Source organism: Sebastes umbrosus, chromosome 5, assembly GCF_015220745.1.
Source record: "Sebastes umbrosus isolate fSebUmb1 chromosome 5, fSebUmb1.pri, whole genome shotgun sequence".
NCBI lineage: Eukaryota > Metazoa > Chordata > Actinopteri > Perciformes > Sebastidae > Sebastes > Sebastes umbrosus.
The window spans coordinates 17,396,354-17,411,238 of NC_051273.1; the positions used below are offsets into that span (position 1 = coordinate 17,396,354).

At 40.7% G+C, this 14,885-nt stretch overlaps 1 protein-coding gene and 1 long non-coding RNA gene across 2 annotated transcripts; both read left to right on the forward strand.

The window, feature by feature from the left end:
• Positions 1–245: 245 nt before the first annotated feature.
• LOC119488193 lies at positions 246–3,979 on the forward strand. The gene is made up of 4 exons (XR_005206890.1): positions 246–395; positions 1,185–1,225; positions 2,537–2,644; positions 2,969–3,979. It is a non-coding gene; the product is annotated as an uncharacterized LOC119488193 (long non-coding RNA).
• A 5,677-nt stretch (positions 3,980–9,656) lies between these two features.
• LOC119488190 (C2 calcium-dependent domain-containing protein 4C) lies at positions 9,657–13,104 on the forward strand. Its single transcript, XM_037769608.1, has 2 exons — positions 9,657–10,105; positions 11,085–13,104. Exon 2 carries the CDS (start codon positions 11,141–11,143, stop codon positions 12,386–12,388), a length of 1,248 nt encoding a protein of 415 aa, XP_037625536.1. The 5' UTR covers positions 9,657–10,105; positions 11,085–11,140; the 3' UTR covers positions 12,389–13,104.
• The last annotated feature ends 1,781 nt before the right edge of the window (positions 13,105–14,885 follow it).

Below are 14,885 nucleotides of genomic sequence, written 5' to 3' on the forward strand. Positions count from 1 at the left end.
TTGACAAATCTCCCTTTAAGGTACATTTTTAACAAATTTTGAATAAAAAAAATGTGCGATTAATCGTGATGAACTATGGACAATCATACGATTACTCGCAATTCAATATTTTAATCGATCGACAGCCTTAGAAAAAGCGCAATAGGTCCTCTTTAAAAACCTTTTAGTGGAACTTCAGAGTGAGGAAAGTGCATGATGAGATGTGTACCCAGTAGTCACCCTGCTGGACTCAGAGGGTGGTGGAGACTTTAAAAGGATTTTCTGATGCTTTCCATGTTTTCATCTATTACAAGTGGGGAGTTTTAGGAAATTGCTTTTCTAAATGGACGTGGTTTCTTTTTTCCTTGTCTTCTGTTCCCTTCACTCTAGAAAATGTAAAAGTGTTGGAAGACAAGGTAAGTGAGTTCTGCTCATTACTGCTTAATGTAGCGCTGCTTTGCATGAATTAAATGCAAATCATCTGTCAGTGCCTCTCTCTGTGTGAACAAACGTATCTGCTAAACATCAACATGTTGGCATTGTCACTGTGAGCATTTAGTTTAAAGCAGCGCTGAGCCTCAGTGAAGCCGCACAGAGCTGCTCGTCTTGTTAGATCAAGATTGGTGCTGATCTGTGATGCATTACATGCAACCAGACTACACAAATCAGTCACCACAACAGTGATAAGCCTGTCTCTCTGTGGTCTGATAGTCTACATACTGGAGTTCATCAAGTTCATCTTTTCATGTCACACTGACTTCTTATTGTTTGGTATCTTCATTTATCTTTACAGAGAGACACTCGTTGCATTATGGTTCTGGTAAACATAAACCATTTCACCGTAATGACCTCCACTGACAAATCCTGAAAGGGAATAATTCAGTGTTGAGTATAATTACCAAATACCAGAAATAAAAGTTGTTCCTGAGTTGTAGGAGTCCAATAATACTGTTTTTATGTTATTGATTAATCACATTATGGAGCAGGTTATATTATAAGTAACATCATAGCAGCTTATAGTGAGCCCAGAACAGTCTAACTATGCGATAAGCAAAAAATAAACAATTTAAATAAACATAATAAGACAGCATAGTAAATCATAAATCATACAGGGGAGGAAACTTGCAGATTTTCCCAACTTATAGGCGATGCAGCTATTTTCAAGAAAGTAATAAAGGTTTCTGTCACTGTGTCTTTTCTTACAGATGCTTTATAGGAATGAATGTGATCCTGCAAAAAGACTGAGGTAAGACCAGAGTGCAGTAACTGTTTCTTAGTGGAGACAAATGAGCTCATATATATTAACTGCTCTTGTGTATGTTTTTCTTCAGCTCTAATCCTTTATTTGAGTGAATTACAGCTCTCTGTTTGGTGTATATATTCATTTTGTGACTGCTTCATGCCTCTAGAGGGCAGCAACAGCTTGTCGTTACAATTGAGCTGTTTGTGGTCTGTAAAAACCCAGAGTTACCAAAAGGATAATAGATTACTTTTAGCTATTTATTTCTACTGTTTACTCATTACTTTTAACTAATTATTTCTACTGTTTATTCATTACTTTTAGCTATTTATTTTTAACATTTGTTCATTACTTTCAGCTATTTGTTTATTTCTTATACTGTTTATTCATTACTTTTAGCTATTTATTTAAACTGTTTATTCATTACTTTTATCTATTTATTTCTACCATTTATTCATTACCTTTAGTTATTTATTTCTACTGTCTATTCATTACATTTAGCTATTTATTTCTACCGTTTATTCATTACTTTTAGCTATTTATTTCTACCGTTTATTCATTACTTTTAGCTAATTATTTCTACTCTTTATTTATTTCTATTAGCTATTTATTTCTAAAATTTGTTTAATACTTTTAGCTATTTATGTATACCATTTGTTCATTACTTTTAGATATTTATTTCAACTGTTTATTCATTACTTTTAACTAATTATTTCTACTGTTTATTCATTACTTTTAACTATTTATTTCTACTGTTTATTTATTACTTTTAGCAATTTTATTTCTAACATTTGTTTATTACTTTTAGCCATTTATTTCTAATGTTTATTCATTACTTTTAACTATTTATTTCTACTGTTTATTCATTACTTTTACGGTTTTATTTCTACTGTTTATTTATTACTTTTAGCAATTTTATTTCTAACATTTGTTCATTACTTTTAGCCATTTATTTCTACCGTTTATTCATTACCTCTAGCTGTTTATTTCTACCATTTATTCATTACTTTTAGCTATTTTATTTCTACCATTTGTTCAATTCTTTTAGCTATTCATGTCTACCATGTGTGCATTACTTTTAGCTATTTATTTCTACCATTTATTTGAGTGAATTACAGCTCTCTGTTTGGTGTATATATTAATTTTAGAGGCAGCAACAGCTTGTTGCCTTTGAGCTGTTTGCCTGTGGTCTGTAAAAAGCCTGAGTGACCACAAAGATAATAGATTATAGTCAAAACAGTCTCTCACATGAGTGCAATTATATAGTACGTTTTTCAATGGCAGTCTATTAAAGAGTTTCTCTTCTTGTTTTCTCAGCTCACATGTCTGTGATTCTGCGCCACAAACTGAAGCCCACAGTGTTCCCCTGCCTTTGCTCTCCAGTGGGGGGTGCTGCCATCCCCTTAAATATACAGACATTAGAGGGTAATATGGGCCATATACAGTATTTCACCCCTCAAAGTGCCAAAGTATCCTCTGGTCATTTCTACTTTTCTTAATAGACTGCCAGTGTAACACATGCCGTGACCTTATATGCTGCTTCTGACCTACTTGTTGAGTTATAAGGTTGATTATCTCCACTTCCTATTTCCTCCTTTTTATGGCTGTGAGCTGGAAGATGAAAACCATCAATCTGTGAAACAACACAGGAAGATTTACCTGACTAAACAATGTAGATCAATACTGTATGCTGGTGTTTCAGACCAGTTGTGTGTGTGTAATCTTTCCATGTTTGCCCTGATCTCCCAGGTCATCCCATGCGTCTCTGTACCGAGTCCATGAAACGTGTTTCCTGTGGCGACAGGTCTGACATTTTGCCCTGCGTGTGTCCAATCCAAATGCCAGTTCAGCGGACCAGAAGACACCGAAATGGCCCTGGCATTTGCAGCATTGCTTCTCTCTCCCTGTGGTTTCAGCTTTTTCATACAGTGACAAGGATAACACTCTGTTTAATCTGCAGGGTGTAAACCTGGATCAGAGCCAGATGTTCACACCTTGCCCCCTCCCTCTGATCAAGCTGGCGGTTTGGCAGCAGGAGTCAGAGCCCTCAGTGACCTCGCGGAGAGCTGGGTGTCCCGAGGAGTGAGTGAACTGGGTGAACTGCAACAGACCGGAGAGGTGAGGACATGTGAGATGTGAGGAGGAGAACAGTTAGAGATGGAGCAGAGGAGAGGGAGGGGGTTGATCCATGTGTCAGGATATGAGACGTCTCCAAGGCAACAGAAGTTGTGTGGAAGCGGGTTGGCAGGAAGGAGAAAGATGGATGGCAACAATAAGAGAGAGTGGGGTAAAAATGAACCCTATGACGCGTCCGCCATAATGAGTGACCATGTGTGTGTGAATAGTCAGACAGAAACACTCTGTACCTGGAGGAGCACCAGACCTCCCGCAGGGCTCAGTCTGCAGCCGCAACTCGTACTTCCTGTTCTTCCAGGAAGACAATCGGGGCATCTACCCAGCATTTTAAAGTAGTTAAATTAGCTCCACCTTCACCAGCTGCAACATTAAAGTGATGTACACATGACTGCAATAATTATAATCCAATAACAGGCTACATTATTCTGGTACTTTAAAGCTGCAGTCGGCAACTTTGTGCAAATATGATAAAAAGTTATTTTTATAAAACGCTTACCAATTTCTGACAGTAGTGATGTTACTGTAATGCCTATTTTCTCGTCTCAAATGTTTTCAGAAACATCTTGTAGTGTACTTTTTAGCTGTAAAATGAGAAAGTTTTGCTCTGGCTGGTGGGCGGTGCTTGGTATTTCCTCAACTTGATCTCAACATGTCTGCCGGGTCACAAACTTTCTCATTTTCACAGCTAAACAGTACACTACAAGATGTTTCTGAAAACATTTGAGATGAGGAATAGGCATTACAGTAACAATGTTCATGTTTTTGTCAAACAATTCATGTTTGATCAGCGCGTTTGATTGTTGTTTCATGAGCAGTGATTGACAGCTGCTGTAGAGAATGCTCAGCTCTGATTGGTTGTTTTCCTTCGGGCGCGATGTAATCTCCCAAATGCTATCAGGAGCACAGGAGGACACAGAAGTACATGACTTTTTTCATGGTTATCACTACTGTCAGGATATGCAACACAGTCTCACGGCAGTTTGTGAAATAGTCACGAAATTGAATCTATTTGATTTGTGTACCTAGACATGCATTTCCCTTTTTTTTCGTGACGCTGAGCACGACTTTCAACAGCGTATTTTTTGTGCGTTTTCTTACAAATGTCCAACAACACGTGTGGCATGTGGCATGTTTCAGTTTCCGCTCCAGTCTTTTCAAAATAAAACTACTTAGTAAGGTTTCGGAAAAGATGGTGGTTTGGCTTAAAGTAACTCCGGAAGTGCCGTAACTCAAGTACAGAGGTTATGTGACACGAACACCGGTCCCCTGGGTGAAAGTCTGGTGTTTTTTGACACACCTTTCCATCCAGACTTTCTCCTTACATGGTGTTCGCCACTCTTTATACTTCCCTATTCACAATTAAGTGAATTACATAAGAATTGATTTTGCGCTGTGTCTATGTACACGAATCAATACATTAAATTTCGTGAATATTTCACAAACTGCTATGCGACTGGGCTGGCATATAGTGATCGTTTTTTCAAAATAAGTTTTTATCATATTTGCTCAAAGTTAGCCACCACAGCTCTAAGTATATTTTGATGCCAATACTTTTGTACTTTTACTTGAGTAAAAATTTGAATGCAGGACTTCTACTTGTAACAGAGTATTTCTTCACTGTGGTATTGCTACTTTTACTTAAGTAAAATATCTTCTTCCGTACTTAGTTCAGCCACACTGCAACACTTCTTTTGTCTTATTCACCGAGGAGCTTCACTTCTCTACCTCTGGGTTTGTAAAGGCCTCGGTGTTGCTCACATTTCCAGGCTGACGGAGATGTAGAGTTCGGCCCTTTAATGAGAGCAGAACAGACACATTAACCTTTTCCCGGGCCGTCCTACGCTGAAGATTCCCAGACGCTTGTGTACTGATCTCATTATTTCGTAAAGGAAGCTGTTAACAGTGTGACCGTGGAGTACTGCAGCAGTCAAATGTTCCTCCGCAGATCTTGTTTCCATTTTAACATCTTCCCCATTGATATTGTATTTTATATTTCTTTCTTTTAAACAATAAACGGGGTTTATCCTGTAAAAACACGAGGTTCTGTAGTGAAACGTAGTATTGAAACATTTATACATAATTTATTAGTCAAAGGGCTGAAAACTCATCACAAACAGTTCTGATAATCAATTAAGACATTTTTCAAGCAATAAAGCTCAAACATTCGTGCTTTATTGTGACTATTTCTTACTTCATATTTACATGTAGTTTGCTGTAGACACAGGGGCAAAACATAAAGGAGATTTTATGTTCATATTTTGTATTGGCACAAAAGGTATAGTACAACAGTACAACTATAAAGGGACTGGTATTTTACATATTTTGCAATTAATTGTAATTAAATTAAGTAATCCAAGACACAGTAAAGAAGGAAAAACATAAATAAATAAATAAATAAATAGGTAAAAGAAAAAACATAATAACAAATAATAAAATAAATAACGAATTAAAATATATATATGTAAAATAATAATAATAAAATCATAATAATACAGACACCGAAACAAGCATTAGAAAAGAAGAGTTAGTGGTTGCTCCATAAAGGAGATTTTAAAGCTCTGATACAGGAATATACACTACATTATTAAACATCTACATAAATCATCATCAAAAACTCAGAAATATCTCATACAGAACTAATGTCAGTGAACATCCATGTGTTTTGTATCACTTTAATGTGAGTTTCAGGCTGTTGCTCACACAAAAAACTATTTGAAGATGTCACTTTGAGCTCTGGAAAACTGGGATGCATATTTTTCAATATTTTAACAGCTATAATCAATAATGAAAATCATCATCAGTTAGTTAGTCAACTGATGTCAGTGAGTCTTGGAGCAGTCTGAGTTGCATAATTACCACCGATTGAGTTTTTTTTTTTCAGCTCTGAAACCTTTAAATCATGTTTTGCTTAACGAGCGTGGCAGGTGGAGTGTCTATAGGGTGCAGAGTGAGCGCTGCCTGGCTTCAGATGACAGACAGCGTTGGGTGAGGGTTCAATTGGGCCTCTACATCTATATGGTAAGTGGCTCTTTTCACAGGTTGATTACATCAGACAATGAACTCTGAGGAGACCTCACCAAGATAAGATGTGTAATTATCTCCACTCAGAGCTGGAATAGCTGACATGGTTTAGATATCATATACCGAGGCTGTCCCTGGTGCTTGTCCTCGCCGTCGCTGTGACCCAAACGTCCGGGTTCACCGTCATCCTCTGGTGAAGAATGTGATGTCGCAGGTTGAATCCTCTTCTGGATCCTGGATGTGGGTGTGTGCATATTTGTACATGGGTAGACAGTTGGGTATGTTTGCATGTGGGTTGGTAAATATGCACCTTTGTTGGATTGTCTTTGAATATCAAGACTAATTTATTACTGTTATATGATGTGTCTGAGGTTGATGTTTCTGGAGGCAATAGAAATGTTCCCAATCTCGCATTTAGCAGCTTTAAGATAAGATGGAGACCTTATAGAGGTCTGGACTAAGGGTTACACATTGTTTTATCTCCTCCTTGGTATTTGTGATTATCCGTGATTCTGTATGACGTCGGGATTCACTGCTGGGTGAATCTTTTGTTACTTTAAAGGTGCTATTGATAACATTTAGCCACTAGATGTAACATTCTTCCTCCCCGTTCCATTGTATTCACTTCACAACAAGTCATTGCCAGACACTTACCGTCAATCTCAGCCATTTGTCCGTTTTTTTTCCATTTATCGTTTTATTATTGGCTCACAAGTCTTGTTAGAAGTGGGAATCAAACGTCAGATATCTTCCACAGATGTAAACAAAACATTCATTTTGGACCCGCCAACATTTTTTTCACATCATAATAATATTTTTCAGGAAAATCCATAGTTTTATTCGGCACCTTTCTAAAGGCTCTGTGGATGTATTATTATTATTATTATTATTTTTAAGTATTCGTCTACAAAACAATATTATCAATAAGACCTTTTAAGCTTTTGGTATTCTGTGTCTGCAAATGCTGTACCAACATCTTCTCTGATATCAGATTCAACAAGTTATTCTTTTATTCATCTAAGTGAAGTTTTCCACATCACTGGGCTTAAAAAAGAGGCTGAAATTCATCTCTGCTTCCATCTGAGTGAGGCAGCGACAGGCAGAGCTGACACCTTATATTCACATTGACTGTTTTAATCAGCTGTTTGTCACCTGATATTGACTCTCACAGCTGAAATCGTACATTTCTAATTCCCCTCCTGTCAGCGCTGTTATTGGCTCTATGCAACTGATCTCTGATAAGGCGGCGGCCGTGTCCCTCTCAGTACACAGGGTTATATGGCACTTGAGTCAAAACCAAGCAATCTGGACAAATAAAGTGCTTTTTTGTCCTGCAGATCAATGAACTCAGTGGGGCCCTTTCTATTTTAAACTGACACACGTTGTTGCCATAGCAAAGTTTCCAGGGAGACCGATCGGTCTGTTGAAACCGTAGACGGGTTGGATCCCAAAGACAGACAGACGGACAGAAAGAGAAGAAGCTGTAAATCCACACCAGGTGCATGTGCTCCTCGCAGCATTGTCTGCTCAGCTGCATGTGCTTTTCCAGGCTGAGTAGTCTGTTTATATATAATGATTTACTCACAAACAAAAGCTGTGCTGTCTGGGGAAAACAAATTCGGCACCTTTGATGAGGCTTTAGCTGACAAAGTGTCGCCTCTCTTCTTGGTGTTAAAGGGTAACTCTGGCATTTTTCAACCTGGACTCTATATGGGGACAACGCTTTTTGATATTGGTCCAGTATTGAGGGTGAGCGCTGTAACCACCAACCGATAAACAGGCTGCAATGTAATCCTTTTGGGGCAAGCTGGCACCGTCATTTACATCCATTAAAAGTGCTTGTTTAACCCAAGTGTCTGACAACATTATAGAAAGGACCCTACAGAGAAATTAAACCTTTTTCTTACCTTTTGCTTGATCTGGTTTGTTTGTTACCTCCGCCAAGGCTGAAGGCCTAGGAAGGAGGTTATGTGTGCACCAGCGTTGGTTTGTTGGTTAGTTGGTTTGTTTGTTGGTTTGTTGGTTTGTTGGTTTGTTTGTCCGTTAGCAGGATTACTCCAAAAGTCCGCAATGGATTTGAATGAATGTTTTTGGAGGGGTGGGGTGTGGCACAATGAACAATCCATTAGATTTTGGTGGCGATCCGGATTCAGGAATATTTTTAAGGATCCCAATCAGCATGAGCATTAAAACCACAGGATATAACACATGAGCGTCCTTCTGAGAGCAGAGAGATACATGTGTGGATGTGTGTGCGGAAGCTGCTGGCCGCCCGCAGCCATGGCATTGAAAATCTTTTAGATAACACTAAGCTATGCTTTCTGTCCGGCACTCCTCTCTCCAACTCTCGCTCAAGTTTCCACCGTAGTCTTCTGGGAAAAAGTCACATGACACAATAACAAACAGAAAGCAAAAGGTAAGAAAAGTGTTTTATTGTTGTCAGACATTTACAATAACAATCTGAGCCTGTCAGTGGCAAAAACAAGCAGTTTTAGTAAACGTAAAATGATGGTGCCAGGTTGCCCCAAATAATTACATTCCAGCTCGTTTAGCAGCTGCAGCGCTGCATCACTGGACCAATTTCAAAAACTGTTGTCCACTTAGACACAAAAATATGGGAAAATAGGGTCCAGGTTGAAAAATATCGAAGTTATCCTTTAAAGGAACTGTTTGTAACTTCTTACACGTATAAATCTACTGGGTCGGGATCCCATATGCGCTCGCACATGCGCGCTCGCGTGTGGCCGGAGTCTCTGCTCCTCTGCCTGCTTGCCTTCACTCACACACTGCGCGCGTTCTCGCTGTCTCGCTCCACCTCTTCACGTGCATGTGCGCTCACTGCACACTGCAGAAGAGTTAGTTTAGCTCTGAGAATATCTAGTGAATGTAGAGTGGACGTTTGTGCAGAAATAAAAGCTGTAGCTCCTCCAGACCAACAGAGGTTTCCCGTGTCTTGTGAAGTGACGGGGCTCCGCAGCGAGAAACGTTGTCGTCTTCGGAGGGAGACACCGGCACCCGGTCGGAGACGATAACGTTTCTCTTCCTGATCAGCGGGGCTGAGGCAGGAAAAGCAAACACTAGGATTAGCATTGATTCATGGAGAGACCTTCGTCTGGTCAGCTAACATTACTGCCAAGCAGCTGAAATACAGAGTGATATTGTGGTTTTAGCTGACGTGTGTCGCCTCACTGTTTTGAGCGATGCTCATTCATGTCTATGTAAAGCGAGCACAAGCGCAAGCCCGACGCTGACTTTCGTTGACTTAACGGCCACAGGTGTCGCTGTTAACAAGCAATTCTGAAAGTTACAAACAGTCCCTTTAATGGTGTCTTTGATTCAAAGCTTGATTTCAAAGAACTGTTGTTTATTCCTGGAGAAAGAAAACAAGATGATATTCGCATAAAAACATGCTGCTATGGAGCAGTTATACTGTGTTGGTTAAAATGTTAACCCCCACCTGTAAGATTCCTCTGCCTCTGATATGTAACCAGTGTGTTTTTCTAGTTGCTTCTGCTGGGAAATACGGAAACGCACAGTTTGATCTCATTGGTCAGCAGCAGCCCTGCAGCCGGCTATAAAACACCCGACAGGAGCTCCGGAGCTGAGGACCGTCTGAGGGCGCACAGCAGCACAGCAGCGCCGAGGAGCGCACAGCCAAACCCGGGCACAAAACACCTGCTACTGACGGAACAAGTGGACAAATACAACTGGGTCCCTTTCTGCAGTGCGGTGAGTGTTTTATTTATACATTTCTGCACACAGGAGCAGTATGTTACCACCAGACTACTTTGGGATTTTAGAGGTTTTGGAAAGCTGCACTGGCGCGCAGTTGGAGGAAACCTTCCAGCACCTGTTGAACTGAATATTTGTAACTTTTATTGAATATTTCTCTTCAACCTTTTTGCGTAAAACTCAAAAATATATGATGTAAAGAAGCGGAAAGATAGTATGCTGTTAGATAATTAATCTTAAGGATATTTAATATAATTTAATTTGGCAAAATCGACCATAAAAAAAATCAGACTTTTTTTTTTTCTTCATCTAACCTTATACTTCTCGGTAAAAGAAGAATTTAATCAGATTTTCTTTTTTTAGTTTAAAGAATAAAATGCACACAAATGAGGAGGGAGCACACATATTTCATGTTGGCTGATAAATAATAAAATAAAGAATTTAAAATTTAAATTTGGTCCTTTTAAAATAACCATGATGAAAAGACAGTGAAGTACTCTCTTTGTTGTTGTTAATCTATTCCTAAACTGAATCTATATTTAAACCAGCAATCAATGACGCCACTCTGCTGTCTAAAAACAATTAGGATTGTTTCATTTTGCTGTAAATGTTGTAATATAGTTGGATTCTGGTTGATTTTGTATCATTTGTCTGTTTAAAGTCTTCACATGGCTCCATGTTGAAATGTGTCAGCTGTTAGTTCCTCTTTCCTAAAGTGTAATGAGCAGAGTAAATTCTTCAAAGAAAACCTTTTTGAATCTATATAGTATCTTTGTGAGAGCTTTTACTCGACAGCATCTGTTGTGATCAGCTCGAAAAGTTCCTGTCCCTGCAATATTTCCAGTCTTAACCCTTTAAATACTTCATCATCATCAGAGCTACAACACCAAGGTGTTATTTTTATCTCTCTGCTCCCTGCTGAGTAACCGTCCTCTGATCATTTTTATCCCCCCCCCCTGTGTGTTATTAATTGCAGAAGCACCTGACTGCATCTACTCCACACGCCCACACATCCCTCTGTCTGGTGGGACCATGTGGGTTCTGGATAAGATCCGCGGGTCGGTGGAGACCGGCGTGCTGCGTCAGGGGGAGAACGGAGACAAGAAAGGCGTCGCCTACAGCAACGTCCTCACCCCAGACAAGATCCCGGACTTCTTCATTCCTCCGAAGCTGGTCAGCGCCCCCCCGGAACCTGAGATTCCTAACTTGAAGCCCAAAGAAGGACTGCAACCCTCAACTTCAGAGCACATTATCGGCAGCGGGAAGAAGATCAGCAGCCCGAGGAGTCCGCGCCTGGTCGCCAAGATCGCGGGAGACACCAAAAACCTACTGAGAGCAGCAAACCGTCACATCATACAGATTGAGAGCGCTGACGATGTTGGAGACACCAATGCAGACCCCCAGTCGCAGACAGCGATGTCCCTGCCTTATGTGCCGAAGACTCAAACGCCTTACGGCTTTGCGACCTTGAAGGAAAGCCCCCACACTCGCCGTAAAGAGTCACTTTTCCACTGCGAGCTGACCAGTCCCATCACCTCCCCAAACACCCAGAGGAAGACGCATGGGGGGAGAAGCAGCGAAGGGGGGAACCACCTGAACCCAGCTGACTTCAACACGTCTCACATGAACCCGTATCGCTACTTTAGCGGAGGGGAAAGCGACACCTGCTCCTCGGCGGAGTCCTCTCCCTTCAGCTCCCCCCTGCTCTCCCGCTCGGCCTCCCTGCTCAAGATCTTCACCCACGAGACGCAGGCCAAAGTCGTGAAAGCCAAGCGGACGTTCGCCCGCCACAGCTCCCTCTCCACCGACGAGTGCAGCTCGGCCGAGCCCAGCCCCAACGTCCAGCGACGGCTCCACGTCCCCTCCATCCACGGAGCCGGGGCGTCAGACCAGGGGCTCGTCCGGGAGCACACCATCAACCTGCACAAAGGCGGGACGGTGAGGATCAGCGCCAACTACGACTCCAGCACCTCCCGCCTGCTCATCCGCGTCCTGGCGGCAGAGAGTCTTTACGACAAGCACATTGACATCAAGAGCATCAACTGCTGCGTGTCTGTCTACCTGAACCCGGGCAAGCTGCAGAAGCAGAGGAGCAACATCATCAAGAACAGCCGCAACCCGGTCTTCAACGAGGACTTCTTCTTTGACTCGATAAACTCGGTTCAGGTGAAGAACCTGTTGGTGAAGTTCAAGGTGGTGAACAAAGGCACCAGCCTGAAGAGGGACAACCTGCTGGGAGAGCGAGAGGTGCCTCTGACAAAGCTGCTCTCAGCGGTTTAAAGGAGGTCAAAGGAGGCCAAAAGCAAGGACACCGATTGAGACTTAAATTAGATGTTTGCACTGGTTTCTATTCACACTGCTCTTTTTATTCCAATAGATGAAAACAGTGAACATTATACGATGAAGGGAGAGGTTTGTGAAATATATTCCTAGAAGGAAAGAGGGGCTTTCTTCTGAGATCTGAAAAAACTGCCAAGCTTAGAAATTGAACGAGGAAGGATGATGGATTTATGCTGGTTCGAGGCTCCCCTGGCTTCTCCTCGAAATATAATGAATGCTCGTTAAACCAAGCCGGGTTCGACAGCAACAGATGAATTTGACAGATGAAAGGGTTTGTTTTTTTTCCTGGACATATCTCCCGCCCAACTTCCTCAGCCAGGTCTGGCTCAAAGGTCGGACAACAGCTGTGCATCAGCCTGTATCGCTGTCCTTGCCTGCACTCCGTTCGTCATGTGTGGCGCATGGTTTTTATTATTATAATGTGACATAAATCCACAGCAGCACAGGATGTGATTCTACAATAGCTACCCCGTATATTCAGCACAAAGATGCTTTTGTGAATCAGAGCTTTGAAGAGGCACTACATCCTGATGTGCAAAACACCCTTTGATCCCAGTTGCCATGGCCCACCTCCTACTGGCGAGGGACAAACAGAGCAGCACATTTACATGCACATCAAAACTAGAATTATAATGCAAAGTCCTGTGATTGCCGTTATCTTACTGGAATACATTGCGTGAAGGTCTAACAAACATGTTGAATGCATTTCCTTCCCCTTAAAACAATCTTTTAAAATAGGGCTGTCAGTCGATTAAAATATCCGATCGCGATTAATGCATGGTTGTTTATAGTTAATCATGATTATTCGCAAATTAATCACACATTTTTTATCTGTTCAAAATGTACCTTAAAGGGAGATTTGTCAAGTATTTAATACCCTTATCAACATTGGAGTGGGCAAATATGCTTGCTTTATGCAAATGTATGTATATTTTTATTAGTGGGCATGTATGTAAAGGGTAGACTCGTCGGTACCCATACAACTAATTTTCATTCATGTAACTTGAGGTCAGAGGTCAAGGGACCCCTTTGAAAATGGTCATAGCATGTTTTTCCTCGCCAAAATGCAGCGTAAGTTTAGAGCATTATTTAACCTCCATCACGACAAGCAAGTATGACATGGTTGGTACCGATGGATTCCTTTAGTTTTCTAGTTTCAAAACTGAGTCTGCTACAACCTAAAAATCCCAAGTTTGCATTAATGCTTTAAAGAAATTAGGAGCGTTAAAACCAATTTGTGTTAACGCGTCATTATCACGTTAACTTTGATGGCCCTAATATAAATATTGAAAATCCTGCATTGTTAACATCGTGTTCACTTGAAAGCGCTCTTTCACTTGACTGCATTTGTTGGTGCATTGTTAAGTTTGTCTGGCAATCAGCAGAACAGTGTGAAACCAATGGCAGCGATACAAACTAAATGAGGACCCACTCAACAATCGTTGCTCCACAGCGCTACTAGTGGTGAAACACTCCACAGGGCATTCAAGTTTATTTTTCTTTAAACAAATTTTAAAAATCTGCCTGTGCAGTAAGAATATTTGAAACTGTTTCTAATGCATATCAATTTATTTCAAGTAACGTAGAAGTAAAAGATTGCTTCTAGTTTAACGTAACCTCATACAATGGTTCATATGATGTCTTACGAAAAGTTATTTTTCGTGCACTCTAAAAATGTCCAGCAACACGAGCGATCAATGCACCTGCAGTGCACAAGCTGTTTAGGCAACAAAAGTACTTGCTTAGGTTTAGGAAAAGATTGTGGTTTGAGTTCAAATAAGAATGTTTTTCACTTAACTTACATATGTGGCATTTAGGCTTGTCTGTTACACCATTCGTAGCTATACCTACGAAATGTAATGCACTGTAATTTGTATATATCCCACGAAATTAATTAGATTCACGTAATTGTGAACCGGGAAGTATAAAGAGCGGCAAATGCTGCGTAGGGAGGAGATCGGGGAGGATGAGTGGGTCAAAAAATACCGGACTTTCGGCCAGGACACCGCTATTCGTGTCCTGTGTGAAACCAGAAATCAACGTTGATTTATTTGCCAGCTTACGTACTTAAATTACACCACTTCCGGAGTTAATTTAACCCAAACCACGATTTTTTTCCTAAACCTAACTAAGTAGTTTTGTTGTCTAAACCTAAGGAAGTTGTTTCCTGTGAAGAAGGAAGTTTATTTTCAAAAGACTGTATTCATGTAGCGAACAGAAATTGACACGTGTTGCTGGACATTCGTAGGAAAACGAACGAAAAAGGAGGAAAAACCTTTTCGTAAGATATCATATGAGCCATTGTATGAAAATAGGTTGGGGCGTTAGTTAGGTACCTGGATTTTAATGTGTTCAATACCAACCAGTTCTGTCCTCAACTGCATGAAACCCAACTCACTGAGTTAATAGCTAAAAGGAAGACATGTTTGCAGGATAT